This window comes from Saccopteryx leptura, chromosome 8 (genome assembly GCF_036850995.1).
Source record: "Saccopteryx leptura isolate mSacLep1 chromosome 8, mSacLep1_pri_phased_curated, whole genome shotgun sequence".
NCBI classification, from domain to species: Eukaryota; Metazoa; Chordata; class Mammalia; order Chiroptera; family Emballonuridae; genus Saccopteryx; species Saccopteryx leptura.
In genome coordinates this window covers 64,864,267-64,886,062 of record NC_089510.1, presented here as the reverse complement: position 1 = coordinate 64,886,062, position 21,796 = coordinate 64,864,267, and the positions used below count along the sequence as shown (strand labels likewise).

Sequence of the window (21,796 nt, the reverse complement as noted above, 5' to 3'; positions counted from 1 at the left end):
ATTTTTCTTGAATATAAAATAAAATTTGATTTTTTATCCCACTACAACTTTAGACTTTACACAAATGTTGAAAATAGTTTACAGGATTGTTATTTAGCCTTTATCTAGTTTACTAACTGTTAATGTCTTACATAATCACAGTATAACTACTAAAACCAGGTAATTAACACTAACACTAAGAGAGCTAAGAGAGCCTTTAAATTTTATCAGTTTTCCTATTTCTATTCATTTTTTGGCCTAGGAACCTGTCCTGAATCACAAATTGCTTTAGTTGCCATATTTGTGTAGTCTTCTTTCATCTAGAATAGTTCCCCAGTCTTTGTTTCTCATGGAGGTCAATGACTCTCAACTAGGACGACTCATCAGAATCATCCAGGAAGCTTGCCAAGATGCCTGTGTCTCTGTCTTAACCCCAGAGATTCTGATTTAAGAATTCTAGAGTGAGGCCTGCTTGTGTGTAGTAGAAAGAAGGGCCCCCGTGAGATTTCGATGCACGTCCTTAGTGAGTCAGACACGTTTCAGCACTTCAAGCACTAACAATTTGAGCTTTTGTCTGTGTGACATCCCTTCTTCTTCCTCATGTTTCTGCTCCTCTTCCATTCTCACCTCTCCTTGATGAAAGGGGGTCTGACTCTGAAATTCCTGGAGGATTTGAAGAAGTTTCAAAGATAATTTGTGGGATATAAATATTGTTTAAGACCACTCTACAGATCTTTAATTGCAGAAGAAATATCAAGTGCAGGGCATACGATTGCAATGTTTCTAGAGACCTGGGTGCCCCCATAAACAGGAGGTGACTTAGGGATGAAGACTTAGTGCCTGTATTTGAAGACATGCTCTGAGTAAGGTGATGTGTAATGACAACAACGATAGAAAAAGGGTGGCTTCATTAAGACTAATGTTATTAACTATGCAACTGTAAGCATCATGCAGGACTTGTTACTCACCAGACTGTAGTGTATTGACCTTATGTTAATAATTAGAAAGGGATATAATTAGAAAGTCACAAGATACAAAATCAATATACAAAAGTCTACTGCTTTTCTATATGCCAACAATGAAACATCGGAAAATGAACTCAAAAAAGCAATTCCTTTTACAAAGTTTTTCATAGAAAAATAAATTTTTTTCATTATTTCAAAGTTCAATTAAATTTAATGTAATAGAAATTTAGAATAAAAAGAATTTAAGCCTGACCTGTGGTGGCACAGTGGATGAAGCGTTGACCTGGAATGCTGAGGTCGCCAGTTCGGAGCCCTGGGCTTCCCTGGTCAGGGCACATATGGGAGTTGACGCTTTCTCTCTCTCCTCTCTAAAATGAATAAATAAAATCTTAAAAAAAATAAAAAGAATTTAAAATAATGACAATATTACCATTTATTAAGCATCTTGCTTGTGCTCGATATGCTCTATATAGAGATTTGTAAAACAGAGAGCCTGCCCTCAAGGACCTTATAGTCTACTTGGAGAAACCAATTGATTTGCAATCAAATTAACAGAGTGAAATATGTGCTCTAATAAAAAAGTTAAATCAAGAAGAAAAAACATGTTGTCATTGAAAATGGGGATGGTTCACTCTATCCAGATATAGCAGTGGTAAGATAAGTTAAATGAGCTAAAGTATTTTTATTGTAAAACCACACTCCCTCAAGCTTTATCATCATCTTTGGAGGGAAGATAAGCTTCTGGTTTTAACAGCCACCCCAGGGTGATGTCCCATCTCTTAAAAAAGGATATTTTTGGGATGGTCTCTCAGAACTGATACTTGTTTGCTTGCTTCTGTTTTTCAGTGGTAAATTTAAAATTTTTTGTTATCCTGGACTGTTGCCTCATTTTCTGTTCATGTTCTGGATTTTAAAAAAATTTTATTTATTTTTAAACTGAAGGGATTTTACCCTTCTGGTATTGATGCTGAAGGCATCTCAATAGTTAGTAGAAGACTGATGCATCAGCTTAACTGGTTGCCTTATTTATTTTGAATGCCTATATTTGGTATTCAGTGATGTGGTTTGTTGTTTGGGTAGCAATTACCATGTTTTTGTAAGACAAATGACTTTTGGTGGATTCAAAAATGTTATTTGGTTATAGTTCATTTGTGTAATGGGAATGTCCTTCTAAATTCATGTTATTTGAAAAACATTCAGTGTTTTTTTCTTCTTCTTCTTTTACAAGTGATAGGAAAGGAGGTAGAGAGACAGATTCCTGCATGTGCCCCAACCAGGATCCACCAGGCAACCCCTGTCTAGGGTGTATCCTCTGCCTATCTGGGGCTATGCTCGCAGCTGAGCTATTTTTAGCACCTGAGGTGGAGGCTCCACGGAGACATTCAAAGTGCCCTGAATTCATGCACTCAAACCATGGCTGCAAGAGGGGGTGGGCGGAGAGAGAGAGAGAAAGAGGAGGGAGAAGGGTAGAGAAGCAGATGGTAGCTTCTCCTGTGTGCCCTGATTGGAAATCGAACCCAGGACATACACATTATGGGCTGATGCTCTACCACTGAGCCACTGCTGGGATTCAGATAATTTAACAACTACTTCTCTGTCCTTATGACCATTTTAAATATAAAAAAAACAATATACTGAAAGGTAGTTTATTATTTCATGCATTTAATACTTAAATAAGTACATTAAAAGAAGTACACAAAACTAGATTATAAGAATGAGTTTTAAAATATTAATTAATATATTAAATAATACCTGATAAAAAACAATGAAATTGTTATTTAAGATATTTCCTTTTTTTTTTTTTTTAACAGAGACAGAAAGAGAGAGTCAGAGAGAGGGATACATAGGGTCAGACAGACAGGAACAGAGAGAGATGAGAAGCATCAATCATTAGTTTTTTTCCTTGCAACACCTTAGTTGTTCATTGATTGTTTTCTCATATGTGCCTCGACCGTGGGGCTACAGCAGACCTAGTAACCCCTTGCTGGAGCCAGCGACTTTGGGTCCAAGCTGGTGAGCTTTGCTCAAACCAGATGAGCCTGCACTCAAGCTGGAGACCTCGGGGTCTCGAACCTGGGTCCTCCACATCCCAGTCCAATGCTCTATCCACTGCACCACTGCCTGTTCAGGCCATATTGCTTATTGATTCATGTCCTCACCTGCAATTTTTTTCACCTACGGGTGAAATGAACATTACTACAGGCTCCTGGAATACACTGTTGTGCAGATGAATGTTAAAAAAGAGTAAGGAATGTAAATTTGTGATTTCCACATTGGGCAGCTGCCCAGGTGCCCAGGTGAGAACCCTGATTACAAGTGCCATTTTAACAATTGGTTTGCTGAACTCAACAAAAAATTAGATATCAGTTCTGCTGAACCAGTGCAAACTGGCTGAATCCCACCACTCCACTGAGCCAACCGGCCAGGGCCTCAGTGTTTTTGGCTAAGAAATTGAACTTGTTTTCCAGTAAATGAAAACTGCTGTGTGATAGAGAAATCAAGTATGGTTAGAGATGATGCACTAAGATGTTTTACCTTGATATGGACTATTAACTTGTAGTTAAAAGTGAGGACTGTAGAACTCAATGAATACCTAGGGACTCTGTATTGCTTAAATGTAGAGTAAAACTGTCCACTTGAAAATCAGGGATTTTCAGCATTTACTTTAGGATAATAATTCTTCTTGCTGTTAATTTGAGAATTTCAAATAGTATTTCATGCTAATTATTTAGAAAGATGATGAAGTCATTACATTTTGGCTTAGATAAATATAGTGGTGCATTAAATTAAATACTGGGTTTGAATAGATTCTATAATTCATTTTAAAGTATCTTCGTTTTGATTTTTTTTAAAAAAGATACATGCCTGCAATTCCCGTTTATTGTATAACAGTTAAACCCAAAAGGGAAGGAATAAAGAATCTGCTCGTCACCCCTTAAACTATAGACAACCATTATTAGCATAGAGGTTTGTACAAATAAAAAGTACCGTACTATAAACACTATTATTCAGTAGCCCATTTTCTTCCTCACATGATACTATGTCAGAAAGGTTTTCATAGTCTTCCCGGTACTCCGTGACCTACTCCCTCAGTAGGATAAAGTCTTTGTTCAAATACCACCTTGGTGAGGCATTTCTCAAGCTTTCTCTTTAAAATTGCAATGTTCCACCACGGTCCTAGCCATATCTTCTTCCTTCCTTGCTCCATGTTTCTATGTGGTACATATCACCTGTATTAAATATCTTTTATTTAATTTATTTTTTAAGTATTCTTCAAATAGAGGATAAATTCCATGAGTGTGGCACTTGTATTTATTTATTTTTTAGTTAGTTAGTTATTTTATTATTTAGTTAACTTGTTTGATTTCCCTCTAGTGTCTAGAATATCATCTGATATGTAGAAAATTCTCAGTCAGTGAAGAAATAGATGTCAGATCTAGATCAATATCATCATTTTAATGGCTGTATGACTTTCTAGTATTTGATTGACTGCAGTTGACTTTTTATCAATACTTTATCAATAGGACATTCTGATTATTTTGATTGTATTTTGTTGTGATGGATGTTGTTTAACATGCTTCTCTGTATACTTTTCCATTATTTCTTTAGTGGGATAATTTATTAAAAGTAGTATTGCTGTATCAAAGTGTATAAATATTTTTGTATGTTGAATACCTGTTTCTGATTTTTTTGAGAAAAGATCTATCTTTAACATTTCTATTTATATATGAGTAGCAAATAAGAGTGCTGATTTTTCTGTGCCATCATCAATATTGTGTTTTATCACTATTTTAAATCTTAGTCCTCCCATTTAAATACCATTGTTTAGAAAAGTAAGTACTATTAGAATCAACAATTTGCTTTTTAGTTCAGCATCTGAAAATAAAAAATATGAGACAATTAGAAAGGTTAATTTTCTAATGTGTAATTATGTATAATAAAAGCTTTAACTGCCTTACCAGTGGTGGCACAGCAGACAGAGCATCACCCTGACACATTGAGATCCCTGGTTTGAAACTCCATGGTTGCCTACTAGAGAATGGGCTTGTAAGCTTGAGTAGGGGCTTGGCAGCTTGAGCACAGGGTTGCCTGCTAGAGGATGGGCTTGTAAGCTTGAGTAGGGGCTTGGCAGCTTGAGCACAGGGTTGCCTGCTAGAGGATGGGCTTGTAAGCTTGAGTAGGGGCTTGGCAGCTTGAGCACAGGGTTGCCTGCTAGAGGATGGGCTTGTAAGCTTGAGTAGGGGCTTGGCAGCTTGAGCACAGGGTTGCCTGCTAGAGGATGGGCTTGTAAGCTTGAGTAGGGGCTTGGCAGCTTGAGCACAGGGTTGCTGGCTTCAGCACAGGATTGTTGACATGATCCCAAGATTGCTAGCTTGAGTCCAAAGGTCGGTGGCTTGAGCAAGGGGTCCCTGGCTCTGTTTGAGCCATCCCAACCCCTGAGCTTGTCAAGGCACATGTGAGAATCAATCAATGAACAACTAAAGTGAAGCAACTTCATGTTGATGCTTCTTATTTCTCTCCTCCCTCTTTCTCTCCTTTCCTGTTTCTCTTAAATATATATCTATATGTATAATATATAGATATAGATATAGATATAGATATAAAATAAAGGCCTTAACTCCAAAAGTATCTAGTGTAAGAACTTAAAGAATTGAAATTACTTGTTCAGCATCATATATCTTCTCATTTATAGATGAAGATGTGTCATATAAGGGGAGAATGTGATGTTGTTATTTTGATAACAGTGAGGACAGGGAACCAGGAATGCACAGCTTTGCCCTTATAATGATCACTTCTCCCAGAGAGTTCTCAAAGGGACTGCACACTCAAGGAACAGGAACAAAGTGGGAATCCAGGAGCTGCTTTACTAATAGTGTTTATTCTCTCTCCAGTACAGAAATCTGTGTTTATGCTGAGATGGTGTGTAGACTTTGGCTCTATGAATAAGCAAGCATTTTATCCTACCTCTAATAGGGAAAACATGTTGAGTAAATCAGGGAAATTCCTTCCATATTTTTAGTTATAACCAATGGATAATAAATAGGTCACAAAGACTGATAGGTTATATATTAAATGGGACTTATCCTCAGTGGTTTCTTGACCTTTGTCAGATCCCAGTGTTTCCTGGTGGTTTTTAAAACCTTACTAAGTTTAACATTTACAAATGACATTTCTATGAGTGCTGAAATTTTCTCTCTTGTTTTGTGTGTATGTGTTATTTTAAAACCATAAATAGGTAAAAGAGTGGTATTTAAAAAAAAATGGTATAAGTAATGAAAAGAAAGTTTCTCCTCTACCTTTGTTTCCCAGTTGCACAATTCTGTTTCTTCTTAGAGGCAACTTGCTATTAACAGTTTCTTGGGAATCCATTTAAAAGATATTCTATGATGATACAAGATATATGTGTATATGTTATCATATAAACAATAACATTGTAATACATGTCTTAAACTTTGAATGCTTCATTTTAAAAATATTTCACTCAGTGTGCTTTCTGGCATAGTTTTCATGGTGACATGTATGCTTTAATGCAAATTGATGATAGAATTGAGGGTGAAATTGTAAATAATTGGTTTTACAATGAATAGCCTCTAATCTATGAGGAGACTACTGTAACAGGAACATAAATGAGTGACCTTATGGGAATTGTATTTTTTGTATTTCACTCCTTTTGTATTTTTTGTTTTTATTTTCTCACTTGTTTCTTTACTCAACCTTGTTCTCAACCATCTTCTCAGATTTGGTTTCTTCTACAGAGTGGCCAAGTTGAATTAACTGCCCTCTTTTTTTTTTTTTTAATTAAGTGAAGAGAGAGGAGGCTGAGTCAGACTCCTGCATGTGCCTTGACCGCGATCCACCCAGCAAGCCCCCTACCAGGAGATGCTCTGTTGGTCTGGGCTGCTGCTCCATTGCGCGGCAGTAGAGCTATTTTAGCACCTGAGGTGAGGCCGTGGAGCCATTCTCAGCTCTCAGGGCCAACTTTGCTTGAACCATTCAAGCCATAGCTGTGGGAGGGGAAGAGAGAGAGAGAAATGGAGGTGGGATGGAGAAGCAGATGGTCTCTTCTCCTGTGTGCCCTGACCAGGAATCAAACCTGGGACTTCCATACCCCAGCCGATGCTCTATGGCTGAGCCAACTGGCCAGGGCCATCAGTTGCCCACTTGGCCTAAGTGAAAAGAAACAATACTTGTCTTCTGTAATGTAGACATTGTGCAAATCAATCACATATAATTCAGCTTAGTGATATTCAAACTGTGGGTTGGGACCCCCTTATAGGTCATAGTCACTTTAGTGTGTCACAACCAACACTTTTTAAGTATAACATAGGGATTTTCATTGTATGTTATATGCAGTAAGTGTGGTTTCATGATCTTTGTCTTAGATACATTTGCTCTTACCTATGTCCAGATAGTAGTACTGTATCATGTCATTAAAGGATATTTTTACTTTGGATTTTGGTCTAAAAATGTCTAAAGTCACTGTCTTAACTGCTTTGATATACAAAGTGACAGTGTGATGTATTGTTACCCTCATTTACTAGGTGAGTAAAATGGAACCTGAGATGGTGGCATTGGTTTTTCAGAAATAAAGGGTAGAACTACGGTTTGTATTTTAAATTTTTAGGCCTGAAATTTTGTACTCTTTGTTTTTTCAAACATATTTTCTTACTCTATTAGTGATATAATGGAAATGATTAACTGTCTTTACTTATAGCTTATTATTTGCTCACCATAATTATTTTTTTCACCTTTGCATATATATGTGTTCCAGTCTCATCTCTTGTGCACTCGTAATTTTTATTTTCCATTTGAGGAGCCCCCTTCAAATATACTTTAAGGTAAGTATAAGTGATTTCACTTATACTTACCTTAAAAGTTTAGCTTTTCCCTTGAGCCACTGAAAATTCTTCACATGAGAAAGTTGGAGATCCAGCAGCTGGCAGCTGAAAGAGCCCCAGAGCCCCGCAGCTCCCTGTGCCGTCCACACGTCCACCCCGCCCCGCCGGGGACTGTGCAGTCCACACGTCCACCCCGCCCCGCCGGGGACTGTGCAGTCCACACGTCCACCCCGCCCCGCCGGGGACTGTGCCGTCCACACGTCCACCCCGCCCCGCGTGGGACTGTGCAGTCCACACGTCCACCCTGCCCCGCGTGGGACTGTGCAGTCCACACGTCCACACCGCCCCGCCGGGGACTGTGCAGTCCACACGTCCACCCCGCCCCGCCGGGGAGCGTGTTGGAAACGCCGATGCCCAGGCCCCGCTCCAGACCTGCTGAGTCAGAGTCTGCACATCGCCTGCATCCCCTTGGTGATCTGAACATTGATATTTAAAAAGCATCTAAGGCATCAGGTCACTTTAAAATATATATGTCAATTGAGTGATTAAATGGCTCTTAATTTTATTACTCATCCTGAATTTATTGAGAGTGTATGATGGCCCAAACCTATGCCAGGTGGTGGGGTTATACAGATATTTTATGATGCCCTCTACTTTTTAGAAGCTTTAGTTTGAGCTAGGAGAGACAGTGTCCATCAACCCATATATGCAGTCTAGTTTATAGATGCTATGAGACAACTGTGTACGAGGCACAAAAGGAACTGCTGTCTAAATTTCTAGGTATGTGTGTAGGTTTACATGGATGTTTGGATGAGGAGGAAAGAGAATGATGCTTTTTATTCATTTTTTTTAAACATAGTAAATTAATCTAGATTTTAGTTGATGATCTGAACTTGATTGCTCTCTTGTGGTTTTCCACTACAATCACACAGAACCAGTACCTCATGACCTTATTGGCTGGTAAATTCTAGTTATTCTTTTCCCCTCTAATGGAGCTGTTACTTTATGAAGGGATAGCAAGCTCTGTAGTCTGGTGCCTTTCACATATATGCCCAACTCATTACTAGGTTAACTGTAGTGGCTGACAACTCAGCTACTCCATCAAGCCACTTCTGCTTCTCAAGGTCACTCACTGCCTTTTTACCTCTCGACTGGAAAGGGTTGCTTGAAAACCTATGCCTGGCTGGCTGGGCTTTTAGGAGTTCTTCCTCCCTTTTCAAGTTAATGGTATCCATAACAGGCTCTTTTCTGAAATAAATTGGAATAAAGTCACATTTGGGAATCAAGGACATAATACTTTGTTTGCCCAACTCACCCTTTAACTGCCTTGTGGTGCTACTTCTAGCACAAAGCAAAGAATCTTTGCACTTTAGTTGAATGATATGGGGTTATATGGATGACATTAAGTAAGATCCTTTCTAGCTTCTCACCAAGGCAGAAGGAGGATCTATTTCCAGCTCTGTTTCCCTAGCTGTGTAACTTTGAGTGAACCATTTTACCTGGTAATTGATGAATAAATGTATTTTGCCTGCGGTAAGCTTTAGATGGTGGCAGAAAGGGTAGAGAAGCAGTCAGGTTTGTAAACATCTGTCTGTGATGACCCCGCTTCTTCTAAAACAAATGTTTCTATCTTAGAGTTTATGTATCACTGCAATACCCCAATTGTCTGATGCTGTGTGCTATTTTTATTTTTTTGAATGCCCCTGTAATACACCAGACCTGGGACTTCCATTTAGATTTCCCCGGCAAGCAGAGAGGACAGGGTGTGCACTAAAGTGAAAGTTTCTAACTTAACATCATTGGTTGGAAGGTACTGCAACTGGTCTGTTAAGCTCTAAAATGGTTACCTCCTAAGCATCTAAGACACATGTTCTTTGTTTGAAAAAATGTAATGGGAAGGATTCCCTGTTTCTGTACCATGCAGATACACACATACACACAGGCACAGACACACACTGCACACAGGGAGACACACCGAGACACACACTCTCTCTTTTTCCATTTTGCCTTCTTTTTTAAATATGGAAAGTTTGTCTTCTCTCTTAAGCTGAACTTATTTGTACGCCTAGAGGCATTTTTCTTTGCTTACTTGCCTGTTAAAATGGTGAGCTAAAGTCAGAATTCTTGTAATAGTTCTTGGTCCGATTTAAGATAGTTATTAAGTGTTTTGCATTCCAACTATCTCAACCAGTTTTGCTTCCTTCCAAAGAACCAATTGTGTATTCTATCCCTTTATCACATGTGTATCTGTTTTCTAGACCTTTGCCATTTTCCACATTATTTCAAAATGTGAGCTTCACTCTGAAGAATGCAATAAGTAGCCTATGAGAGTTGAGTTTGAAGAACCAAACACTTTTGTCTAACTTTATATCTGGTCAACATAAAGCAGATTATTATTATGAGGTTATCACGAGGGTTTTTTAAAATCCACCTTATTTTTCCTGGAATATATAATCTAGATTTATGTTATTTTCAAATTATTTTTAAAAAATATATTCCATTTCTTTTGTTTCTTTTCGTGCTCCCAAGAGTTTTATAAACCTGTGCCTTGCTGTGTTTTATTTCTATGACAGAAACATAGTCAAGGTAGATATCATTGGAAGGGGCCTCAAACACAGGCAGTTAGTTGTACATTCTAGCTATAGACTAATTTTCTGGGGAAAATTTGGACTGTTCATGTGGTTTTTTTGTGGGCCTCTGTTTCTACCTTTATAATATGAGCTTAAAGATTTGTTCTGATCTGATCCTATTCAAGGCTTACAATTCTTCACAACATAACAAGATCTGTTGGAGAAGAAGAAGAGGTTCAGAAGTCCTCTTTTAAGTTGTGTATGAGGAAGTCATAGGTCCAGATAGGATTTTTGAACCTGAAAATTAGGCTGTGATCTAGAATTTGTAGTCAACCTTAATCTCTTCTGCTGATCACTTATGATCTCATGTGTGCATTCTTCTCATACATCATGACTTTTAAAGAACTTGGTGATAATTCTTTGCATTTAAAAGCTGTTACTATATTTTTTTATGCAAGGTTTGGCCAAATGAAGGCCAAATGAGGTTTATGAAACCATATCCTTAATAAGGAGACAGACAAAGAATGTCTTGAAATGATTACACTCAGACGTTTAAGAGAAGTAGAAATGTTTCTTTATGACACAAATTATTGAACTTTACTGATCCTATGGGGTCTGAGGTAGAAATAACAATGTGGTACTTTGCCTAATACAGTATTTCTCAAAGTGTGGTCCCAAGACCAATAGCATCAGCATCACCTGGGAATTTGTTAGAGATACAAGCTATTGGGCCCTACCCAGATCTACTGAGTCAGAATGTGCGGAGGTGAGACCCAGCAATCTATGTTTGAGAAAGACCTTCCAGAGCTCCTAATGAACTCCACAGAGTTTGAGAACCATCAACACAGAGAGTTTTGTAGGAGTAAGGCGTCATGTATGAAAATCTTGGCACAGTGCCCGGTTCATGTGCACAGTGAGAGTCCAAAAAGCACAGTATTCTAAAGATAGTTTTTGACTGCTTGGTAGCCTATGTTGGGGAAGTGGACTTACAACTGTTAGCCACTCTCCCAGCTCCAAGACTGCTATTTGTAAGGCAAACAGAGCCCATGTGACCCATCTGAAAGGTGTAACAGACCAGCCAGTCCAAGTTATGATCCTTCCATTGGGCAATTTCGACTATCCTTTTTCTGAGCGCTTAAGTGTGATGCTTTTGGCACTGTCCAAAAGCAACTCACTGAGTTATAAAAACTGCTTCCCTACCACTAAGTGTTGAACAGCTGAAATGCAAGGAAAAGCTATTTATCCATAAATAGAGGACAGAATTTTCAGTATTATTTTTAGGAGGCTGAGAAAGGTGTGGGGGGAACAGATGTGACGCGAGGAGACGGGACTGGGGTGGGGAAACCGCTGCACGGTGTACAGATAACAGGTTTTGGAATTGTGCGCCTGAAACTTGTTAACCAGTTCACTCCAATAAATTCAATAAAAAGAAAAAAAAAGAAAAAGAAAAAGAATCAATTTTTTAAAACTACTAATTTTCTTTTCCTAGTAGAACTTCTTACAGAGTATTTAAAACAATTCTATACCATGAATCCGCAGAACTCTCGGGTACATGTCAATGCCGGAAACGTTAGAGATCAGACATGTTTTCCCAACAGCTCTAACTTCAGTGTGCAGTCCTGTTGGTCAGCAGTTGTTGGTCAGAAATGCTGGCGTCTCTGAGTGTCCTAAAGACTCATTACTTCCTACCTGGATTGCATATAGATTTCCAAATCAGTATTTCTTATTCCAGTTTCTCAAAATCTACCCTGTGTGTGCTTTTAGATTGGTCTTTAGTAAATCATATTGCAACCAAGTACTCCCTCCTCAGAAATCCTAGAAGGCTCCCCGCTGTGCACACGATAGAACCCAAGTTCTTTGCTAGTTGTACAACAAACACAGTGATGAGCTTATTTAGTCACTCTCCCAACTTTTATAACCTACTAGTTTATTTTACATTTCTATATTTATGCTATATTGTCACTTGCTCTTTATTCTTTAGACTCTAATTTTTTTTTTAAATCTCTATGCCTTTATTCTTCTTCTTTTTACCTAGAGTGGATTTACTCTCCACATCATAACGCTCAGGAACAATGTGAAAGCTCAGTCATGTCTTCCTTGTTTCTCTGCCTGAGCATAGCTTTCCTTCATCTTAGCTTCCAAAGGAGCTTGTCTGTACATCTTAATAAATTGCATCTTGTATTATCCTTACTTGTGTACTTATTTTTTTCCTCCTCTGCTTGATTGAAAATTTATTGAGGGTAAGGACCAAGTCTTATACACTTCAGTGATATAGCCCCCAACCATCCTTCCTGTTCTGGTTAAATGTACCTGACACCTATAGACTAGCTTTTATGTCACTTTGAAGTATCAATTCTTCCTCCATCTTCTGAAAGTGAGAAGTAGGATAGGGAATAATTGTCATGTAAGGCAAAAAAATATGTCAATGCCAATTACACAAAGCAGCAAAATGCCACCTAATTTGTGTTTCGAAGAATGCCTATAACATTGCATCCACAGTAACCTCATGTGTGTCTCCTTTCTGCAGCTGATTTTCTTCCACCCCCACCCCCACCTCTGGATGATCCTGGTGCTCTCCCATCTGGCTCTGGAAACTTCCCTCCTCCACCTCCCCTGGATGAAGGTGCTTTCAGGGCACAGGTAAGATCTATAGTTGAAGTCATATTTATAAGCCACACTAGGAAGCTCATGAATTCAGTGATTGTTTCTGTGGCGGATAAACATTTATCCAGAGCCTACAGAGAGCTTTGCAACTCACAAAAGCTAAGGCACCTTAATACAAGATGCCCACTCACGCTTCTCCAAATTGTGCCAGCTTGTACTCCAAAGCCTTAGAAATCCTTTTACCTCCAAATTTTGCTTCAAAATTGAAAGCTGTTTTTTAGGGAATGCCATTTGAGAAGTTCACATGTTCTTGTTATCCTGGGGACACACAACCACACTTTTTTATTACCTTTTTTTTTCTCTATCCACAAACATTGCATTCTGTGTGAGTAAGGATGATATTTTAAGGCTCTGGTTGGTCACTGTGGGTCCTAATTGGTCAGCAACATTTTTTCTAGCAAAAGCAGCAACAAATTTTAGGATTTTCTTTACTGACTGAGATCAAAGACACACATTATACTATGTATTGATTATATACAACGGTTATGCTCCAGAGAATGTTGATTGCAAAGTACTGGGCTAGTGTCACAAGCAACATTAGAAGTAGTTCTCAGCCTGTGATCATGTAGGGGCACTGGTGACCACCTGCCCCTCACTTATGAAGCCAAATGCTATTCAAGTCAGGCATGAAACCTAAGAATTATTGTTATATTTTTAGGGGTAATGATATTACTCTAGATAAGGCGAAGAAAAAAAATCAGTTTTTATCTTTTAGGGAAACTGGTAATATTTGAGGAGAAGTGAAATGGTGTTTGGTATTTGCTTTAAAATAATAAGAGTAGGAAGTTAGTGAGACTATAGATGAAAAATGGATTAGCTATGAGTTGATAATTATTGGGTGCTGGAGGTTTATTCTATTATTTGATCTACCTTTATATGTTTAAATTTTCTCATAATAAGTTTCAAAGAGGAAAGCCCTTAGGAAATAACCCCTTAACTAGCTCAGTTCATTGTCTGTCATTCTCATAAATTTTGGATTTGGGGATGACAGAGGAAGAAATGATTTATGCATTCAACAAATATTCTATGCTCCATAGCACTAGGAATTCTACAGCAGTGAAGAGAGACAGGGTTCTGCTGTCACAGTACTTTACATTAGTAAAACTAGTAGAAGTAAATAAAATATATACAATATAAAGTACATTAGAATTGGATCAGTGTTATGGGTTGAGGAAAGGATAAGGAGGACATGGTCAAGAAGACCTGACTGATGAAGTGACACCTGGAAGAAGACTAGGAGTAGAAGAGGGGTGAATGAGCCATGTCTGTTTCTTGAGAGTATATTTTCATACAGTATATCTTAGGAAATGGAAAAGGCATATTTTTCAATTGATCAGTTATAACCAGTTAACTCCAATTCAGTTCAGAGGCTAGATCTTATAAAGGCTCTAACAGATTTTTTGTTTTAGATATATAGGTCAGAAACTCCCTACATGTTATCTTGCTATAAACTAGTAAAAACAGATCAGATGCCAGTAATGGACAGGAGCCTTACAAAGTATTTATTTATTTTATGCATCAGAGAGATTCCTTACAAATACAAACAATATGACTGGTTTTCCTTACTTTTTGTCATATTATTTTATTGAAATGAAAAGAAAACCTTTAAAGTTTGCCTTTTTTATACCTTTGTTCTTATTTCTTTGGGGTTTGCCCCTTGCATATTTAATTTACTCAGAAGCTTTACTTAGTTGATCTCTCTTGGATCATTACAGAAACCATTTTGTTGCATTTAAAAACTTTATTAAAAATTGTTTGACTTTGTGACAGAATATTTATGTTTAAATAATAGTTGAGCAGCTTATGCTATTTTGAGCTGGTTACACTAAGTTCCAGTTTTCTCATAATTAAAAATAAGGTAACTGTATCGACATCTAGTATTAAATGAAACACAAAGGGACTTCAGAATGATAAACTGTACTAGCTCTACAGATAGTTTGACCTTATAATTAGTACTACATAAAACTAACAACAGCAAGAAAAATAATAATAAGGCTTTGCCAAAGTGTTTCATTAAGAAAACTTCAAACCTGGTGCTTTTCTAAAATCATGACAAGCCTTTTTCTGTATGGACCTTGTTCTGATGACTGTTCTGAAGCTAAAACTTTGTTTTGGAAAAGGGAGGAAATAAACAGAAAGCCCGGTGGCCATGTTGGCTGATGTTCTCTATAAAACAGAAGGAAGAAGGATAAAAAATAAAACAGAGTTTGCCAAATGGAAAAGGCCAAACCTGGTCATGAGAGTCCTGTGATTGTTGAATATACGGAAGATGGTTGGCGAGTTCCAAAGAAAACGGGCCCTTCCTTGTGCCTAGTGACATGGTGTGAAAGGGACTTGGCCCCACTCCGACTCTAGCTGTATCACCTTTGAGATAGGAGCTCTAACGCAGCCCAAAGTAATATCATCATGGGGAAAAAACTTCATACTTTTTCCTCTCAGCCATGGGGAAACCTCCTGTTGCCAGGTCCAAATATTAGCTGGTATAAATGTATGTTTTTATTGTAGAAATCTGTTTATGTTTCTAGCCAGATTTTCAGGGCGGAGCAAAAAGACTGTCTACTAAATGTGACTGTAACAATTATAAGATTTATATAGCTGGAAGGGCTCTAAGAGATAATTTAGTTCAACCCTGCCCCAGGCATCTAGGTAAGGCAATTTTGAGTACTTGCTAAGTGACTTCAGCCCCTCTCTGTACCATTGGGTCAACTGAAACCCAAGAGAGTGTAGATCATGCAGTTTCTGACTGAACTCTTAATGAATTTGAGAAATCTTGACTCCTGGATTGGTCCAGCTTCTCACTGTACTAGGTGGCTCGGGCACGTGGTTTTACTTCGGTCCTCTGTCAGCCAGTGAGGTTCTGAGGTTCAGGTGAAGGGGTTACATGCTCTTGTTTGGAAAGGACCAAATGCTGTTGGAGTTTTGCCTGACTCACTGAACTCTTGATGATTGCTGTAGACCTATTCTTTGCAAAAAAGCAAATACATATTTAGCATTGAGAATTCTAGTTTTGAGAATCCTTATTTTTATGGGAAAAGATGACTCTTGGAAAACCAATGAGATATTTTCTGTTCTTTTCCATCAGGATCAATTTGCCCTCTGTGCCTATAAGGTTTGAAGTTGCCATTGAGTGGTCACTTCATTCATTTCCTTGTTCTTCATTCATTTGCTCTAGATTGAAAACTGTTCTAAGTCAGGCACATGAGGTAGGGGTAGCCTTTGAACTTGGCATCGTGAGTCTAGTGCCCTGAGTCTCAAACTTGAGACTCTTAGCTTTTTTCTGAGCTGACTCCACAGTTGGTAATTTCTTTCTATTTTAGCAGCAATCAGCAGGTATGTAGCATTGTTTAGAGTAGTTTCAAAGGAGGAGAATATGTCATAACATTTCAGGTTTGCAAGGGAATTAGAGGTCATAACTCAAGTCCCTTTCTGTTGTTGGAATCTTCTAATTATTTTTCAGTTTTATAAAATGTTTCTGGGTGACTATTATAGGTAAGGCAACATTGAAGGATGAGATCTGAAATCAAATTTGGAAGCTTCTAAATGAAGGTGTTTCATGGTCAATTTTGCCTTAGTCATCATGCTTTGATCAAAAGCACAGTCTCAGCCCTATGTTGTGGTAGAGGGGCAGGGACATGAATTGTTTCTGACCACAGATATGTGGAAAGGATTTTTGGAAACAATTTCAATTGGACTGAACTTTGATAGCTGGGTAGGACCTTAATTTTCAGATGTCGACAAGGATTTTTTAACAATGAAATATTAATAAGAATCCAAAGAAAGAGAAGCACATAGTGTGATAAGTGCATTTCTGGCTGTGGAATATGCCCTTTATTCTGGAATAATTGACAATTTATTGCTTGTCTTTGTTACTGTTTTCAATATAAGGATGGCATCTTAGGTGTGTGTTGGATGCCAACTGGGACTTTTGACACACTGTAAGGCAAACCATATTACACTCGTGGGAAACCCCGTGCAGACAGCTCCGATTGTCTGGCCTACTTCCTCAGGGACTTCTCTTCTCATACCTGATGGCTTTGAGTTCAGGTGCCCCATATTTAACTTCCTCTTTTTACATCTTAGCCTGACATTTTTTTCATGACCTGCAGTTGACAACTTTTCACTGTGCCTCTCTCAATGTGAGTCAGTCCTGTGGCTTGCTTTTACTTACTCGCCAGTGGTTTTACACTTTCAGTTTTAATGTCTCCTCTTTATTTGGGCAGGATTGCCACGTTTGCTACTGTAATTCCAGTCCCTGCACCTCAGAAAAGAGACTGTTTTGTCCATTACTGGTTCCTCTCAATGTTACATATTTTTTCTCTTCTTGAACTGAAGTTTGTCCCTTTTGATTTCCTCACATGGGTTTTCTTCCTCCCCTCTTAGAAAATGGGGCACATTCAAAGGAACTGTCAGCCAGGAGAGAGAGAGATGGTGTCTTCCCCAAGGAGTTGATCAATAAAGCTACTGAAAGAGGTGACTTTTCTGGGGAGAGAGTGAGAACAGTGTAGTGTGAGCTATGCCCTGAACTTGGGGAAATGCCCAGAGTTAGTTGAAAGAAGACGAGAGAAGAGAAAATTCTGAAATTATTTATGGTCTTGCTTAAAGTCAGTCTCCAAAAATTTGTAGGCCAACTCATTTCTATTCCTGTGCAAACAATTTCAGAGTTCACGTATGTATGGGGTGAATGGCAGATTGTAGCCATTTTCTACTTAGCAATCTAGTGGATTTAACTTATCAATAATAACTTAAACATCTGTTGACATTTTAGTAGAACTGGCACTAGAATCTGTATCATGTGACATGTGACCCTTAGTCTGGTACTATCCTGGTTACAAGTGTTGAATGACGGAGTTTTACTTCTAGGTATAGAGAACTCAGCCCCACAGCCATGGTCATGTTCATCCATGAACTCCTAGAAAGAGGCAACAGGACTTGCTTATGTGGTGTAGACATACCCTGTTATGGAGGTCATCTCTTCTGCACCTGGTAGTGGAGTGAGGAAGGAGGAGGCTGGGTAAAAGGGGAGCATGTCTAGGTTCTGAAGGCTGAGAACAGATAGAGTGTGAAGTATTGCCACCGCAAAACCAGAATAGTCAATGACAGTCTGATTCTACTCTGCAGTGCTTGTCCTTTCTGTGCAGTGAGAATATAAGGATATCTTGATACATGAAAACATAGCAAAGGCATGAGTGAGATCGTTATTTCTTCCTGGCCCTTTGCCTCGTTCCCTTGGGCGTTGGGTTAGCGAGCCCCAGTTGCTCTGTGGCGTGTTTGTGACCCTGGCAACAGCAGTAGCAGTTGTTTTGCCATTTTCTCCTCCTTTTATGGTTCACATATGTAGGTCAGGGTATGTGTAGCGGGACTAGTGGGTTCTCAGGCATGTAGCTGGTTCTGGTCAATATGACTTTCTAGAAGCTAATGTCAAAGTTTTCCTGTTTGTCTTTCACTCTGAATCATCGTCTGATTGGGTATTCAGTTGAGAAGAGAGAGGTATTTTTGGTGTCTAGACTTGTAAAAACTTCTTTGAAAGTAGCAGGCCTGGAGCTGACAGGGACTATTGCAGTGTTCCATTTAGCAACTCAAACGTTTTCCATGGAATACCATAGTTTCTCTTTCTTATTTAAAAAAGAAAAGAAAAGAAAAGAAAAAAATATATATATTTCAAAAGATCAGCCTTTTCTTTGGGGTTGATGGTGGAGTGTGTGCACAAACCCACCCCCCCACTCACTCTTGTCAACTCAATTACCACTGGTGCTGCTATCTTGAAATAATTGAGGACACATGCACACTCTCTGCCTGGAAGATGGGCTAATCTCCAGACAGTGCAAATCTTGTGGGAAAATTGGTTGTGGTCGGTTCTGCTGTATGTAGGGATAATCAATAAGGTTAGCTTTGCTCTTGAATTTTTTAATAAGGGGTAGCTTGCAGTATTTGTATATTTCAGACAATTTCCCTTGCCCAACATTAAATGAAACTGCAGTTGGTTCTTCCCGGGTCAGTGGAAGTTTGTATCCTATTTTGTCTCTCCCAGTGATTTTTCAAAGATGAAATATATTTCCTGTGTCTAAAAAGTAATACATGCTTTTTCTAGTAATGGAAATAAATTAAATAGCATGGGTTAAAGATTTTGAAACAGGTCTCCTCTATCAAGGAAAAATGATGACATGAATATAGACCCCACCTCTAATATGTATTCTTTATGAAGGCTGAACATTCTCCTCCTTTCTTCATCCCAAGTGGTATTTAAACCAATTTTGTATATGGGTTGTAATATTTTGAATATTATAACACTTCTTTTAGAGAATAATTACTCACATTAAATTGTATGATTTCATTATTAGTACACTATGAATTTTACTTGTTAGTTATGTTGTTTTTTGTTTACTGTTCCTTTTTCTTAAATTCACCCTCTGGATTTTTGTTCTATTTTTTTTCTTTTTGTTTTTCTTTTTTTTTTTCTTTCCACAGTCCTTTATCTAGTAATTTTTTTTTTGTTTTATCATGTGAGTGATATATTTTCCAAATTCTTATATATCTGAAGATGACTTACTTTTGCCTTCATATTTAAGTGTAAGTTTAGCTGCAACTAGAATTTTAGAATCAAGTTTCCTTTACATCAAAAATCTATAAAGATGTTTATGCTGTCATTTAGTATTTAGTGTTGTACCTGAGAAGTCAGATGCCAATCTGCTTTTTTTTTTTTTCTAATTTAGTCACTTTTTCTTCATTAATCTGTAAGCTTTATTTGTGGGATGCAGCGATTTTACTATAGTGTATCTAAGACCAAGTTTCCTCACTGTCTCTTTTAAAGATTCTATGAATCTGTTTGATCTGAGGAATCAGGTTTCTTTTTAGCTAAGGAGGATTTTTCTATGTTATTTAGAAAAAGCATTTTAATCTTCAATTTGATTTTTTTTCTTCCTTCTGGAACTCCTATTTGATGGTTTGAGATTTCTTCTCTATCTTTCATATTAGTATTTGGTTCCAACAGTTCCACCATCTGGAAGAATCCTATTGAATGCCTTTTCTTAGTTTGTATTTTTGTGGTAATGATCTGCTCTTGACTTATAAATCTATATGCTCCTGGATTTGGGGAGAAAATGTGGTTGGGCCATATCTCTGGATCTGCTCTTCCGATAGACTTGGGAGCTCGCACTTTATGCTCGATCTTTTGTCTAGATCAAGGTTACATAGCTCTTTAAATATCGGGCCAGCCTGGTGTATCTGCTTCCGGTCTTCAGTCTATGTGTGTAATTAGGGGAGGCCAGCCAGTGAAAGGGTTTCCCTTGGATACACTTGCCAAGAACAGACCAATAAGCTTTGCCCCAGCCCCCAAGGCCATTTACTAGTTGTAAGCATCCATAGTCAGGCAGCAAAGTCTGTATTTTTCATGCCATGCACATATGCCAAGTGGGGGCAACAGCAGGCTGTAGCTGGCTCTTCTGGAAGGTGATCCCTCATTTAATTTTCAAGCTTTTTAATTTCCTCACTCACTGTTTTCCTGTTCATACTTCTTAATGACTGTATCACCAGGCATGTCAGGAAGTATGGCGAAGTTATTTTTATTAGAAAGGATAAACTCATTAAGTGATTTCCCTACTGTTGTGGCTGGCTTTTGTTATATAGTCTACACATCTTTTCTGAAGAGACTCCTCCAATACCTTACCCTTTCTGGTGTAGCATCTTGCAGTTAACTCATATATTTGTACTTTTTGCTACTTATCTCAAGCTCACTCTGCTGCTCTTGAGGGCTCCACCACAGAAACGCCCTCCATGTGTTCATTCTGTAAGCCAGGTCAAGCTTCAGGGACAGCATAGTATAATGGCTAATACTGTGTATGCTAGATTCAGACCACCTGGGTTCATACCTGGCTACCCACTCACTAGCTATAAGACTATGCATGTTATTAAATTTTCCATGCTTCAGTTTGCTTATCTGTAAAATGGGCATAATAATTGTACCTACCTCTTTGAGGTTTTAAAGAGATAGTACATATAGAGACAGTGTATGTTCCTGATACATTCTAAGGCTCAGTAAATATTTACTCTTGCTGCTATTCATGTTGGGCTATTCTGGGCTAGCTTGTCTCTGTGCTGAGTTCTGGCACATTTATTGTTATCATTTGGTTTGTACCGCACCTTCCCAAAGTTCACCAGTGATTCCATTCCTTGTTCTGATATGCTTGGGGCCTTTAACTTTTTTTGCTAAAGAAGTACTTCCACAAACTTTACCTGCAAAGTGAATGATTGAAATCATCTTTTAGATCTATTTCAGCTTTAAAATAAAATGCCTTGGTAATAAAATATTACCCTTTCATAATTTTATATTGATTTATAAATTGCAAAATACATTATATTATCCTTGATCCTATCTTCACAAATAAGAAAAAGCACACATATAATATAACAAATGAAAATAAAATTAAGGTTCAAGGAGTAGAGGTGAGTTGCTTAGATCTCACAGCAAATGTCAGAGAAGCAGTGATTTATTTTTAAATGAACAAAAACAAAAACAAAATGCATTTTGGGGACTTTTAAGCCTTTTGGCTTAGTACCAATTGCCTTACAAATGAGAGAAGGCAGATGATTTTAAATTCTCAAAAAGAAGCCAAAGTCATCAACAATATGTGTTCATGGCTAGTGATCAGGGGCCCTCGAGTTAGATTTCTTTGTAATTCTTTAGGGGAAAGAAGCTCATTGTCCTCCCCAGCGTCCAGCATAGTCTTCGCCTAGCTTCTCACAGATCATACCAGGGCTTTCATATGGAAGCCCTATTAGGCTC

At 38.1% G+C, this 21,796-nt stretch overlaps 1 protein-coding gene across 9 annotated transcripts in view; it reads left to right on the top strand.

Moving 5' to 3' along the window:
• Positions 1 to 21,796, top strand: part of LPP (LIM domain containing preferred translocation partner in lipoma) — a 728,024-nt gene that overhangs the window by 305,480 nt on the left and 400,748 nt on the right. For all 9 annotated transcript variants that reach the window (XM_066347508.1, XM_066347507.1, XM_066347501.1 and 6 more), the window contains one exon: positions 12,881 to 12,993. In XM_066347508.1, the coding sequence (XP_066203605.1) occupies positions 12,881 to 12,993 (113 nt within the window). The remainder of the gene's footprint in view (positions 1 to 12,880; positions 12,994 to 21,796) is intronic.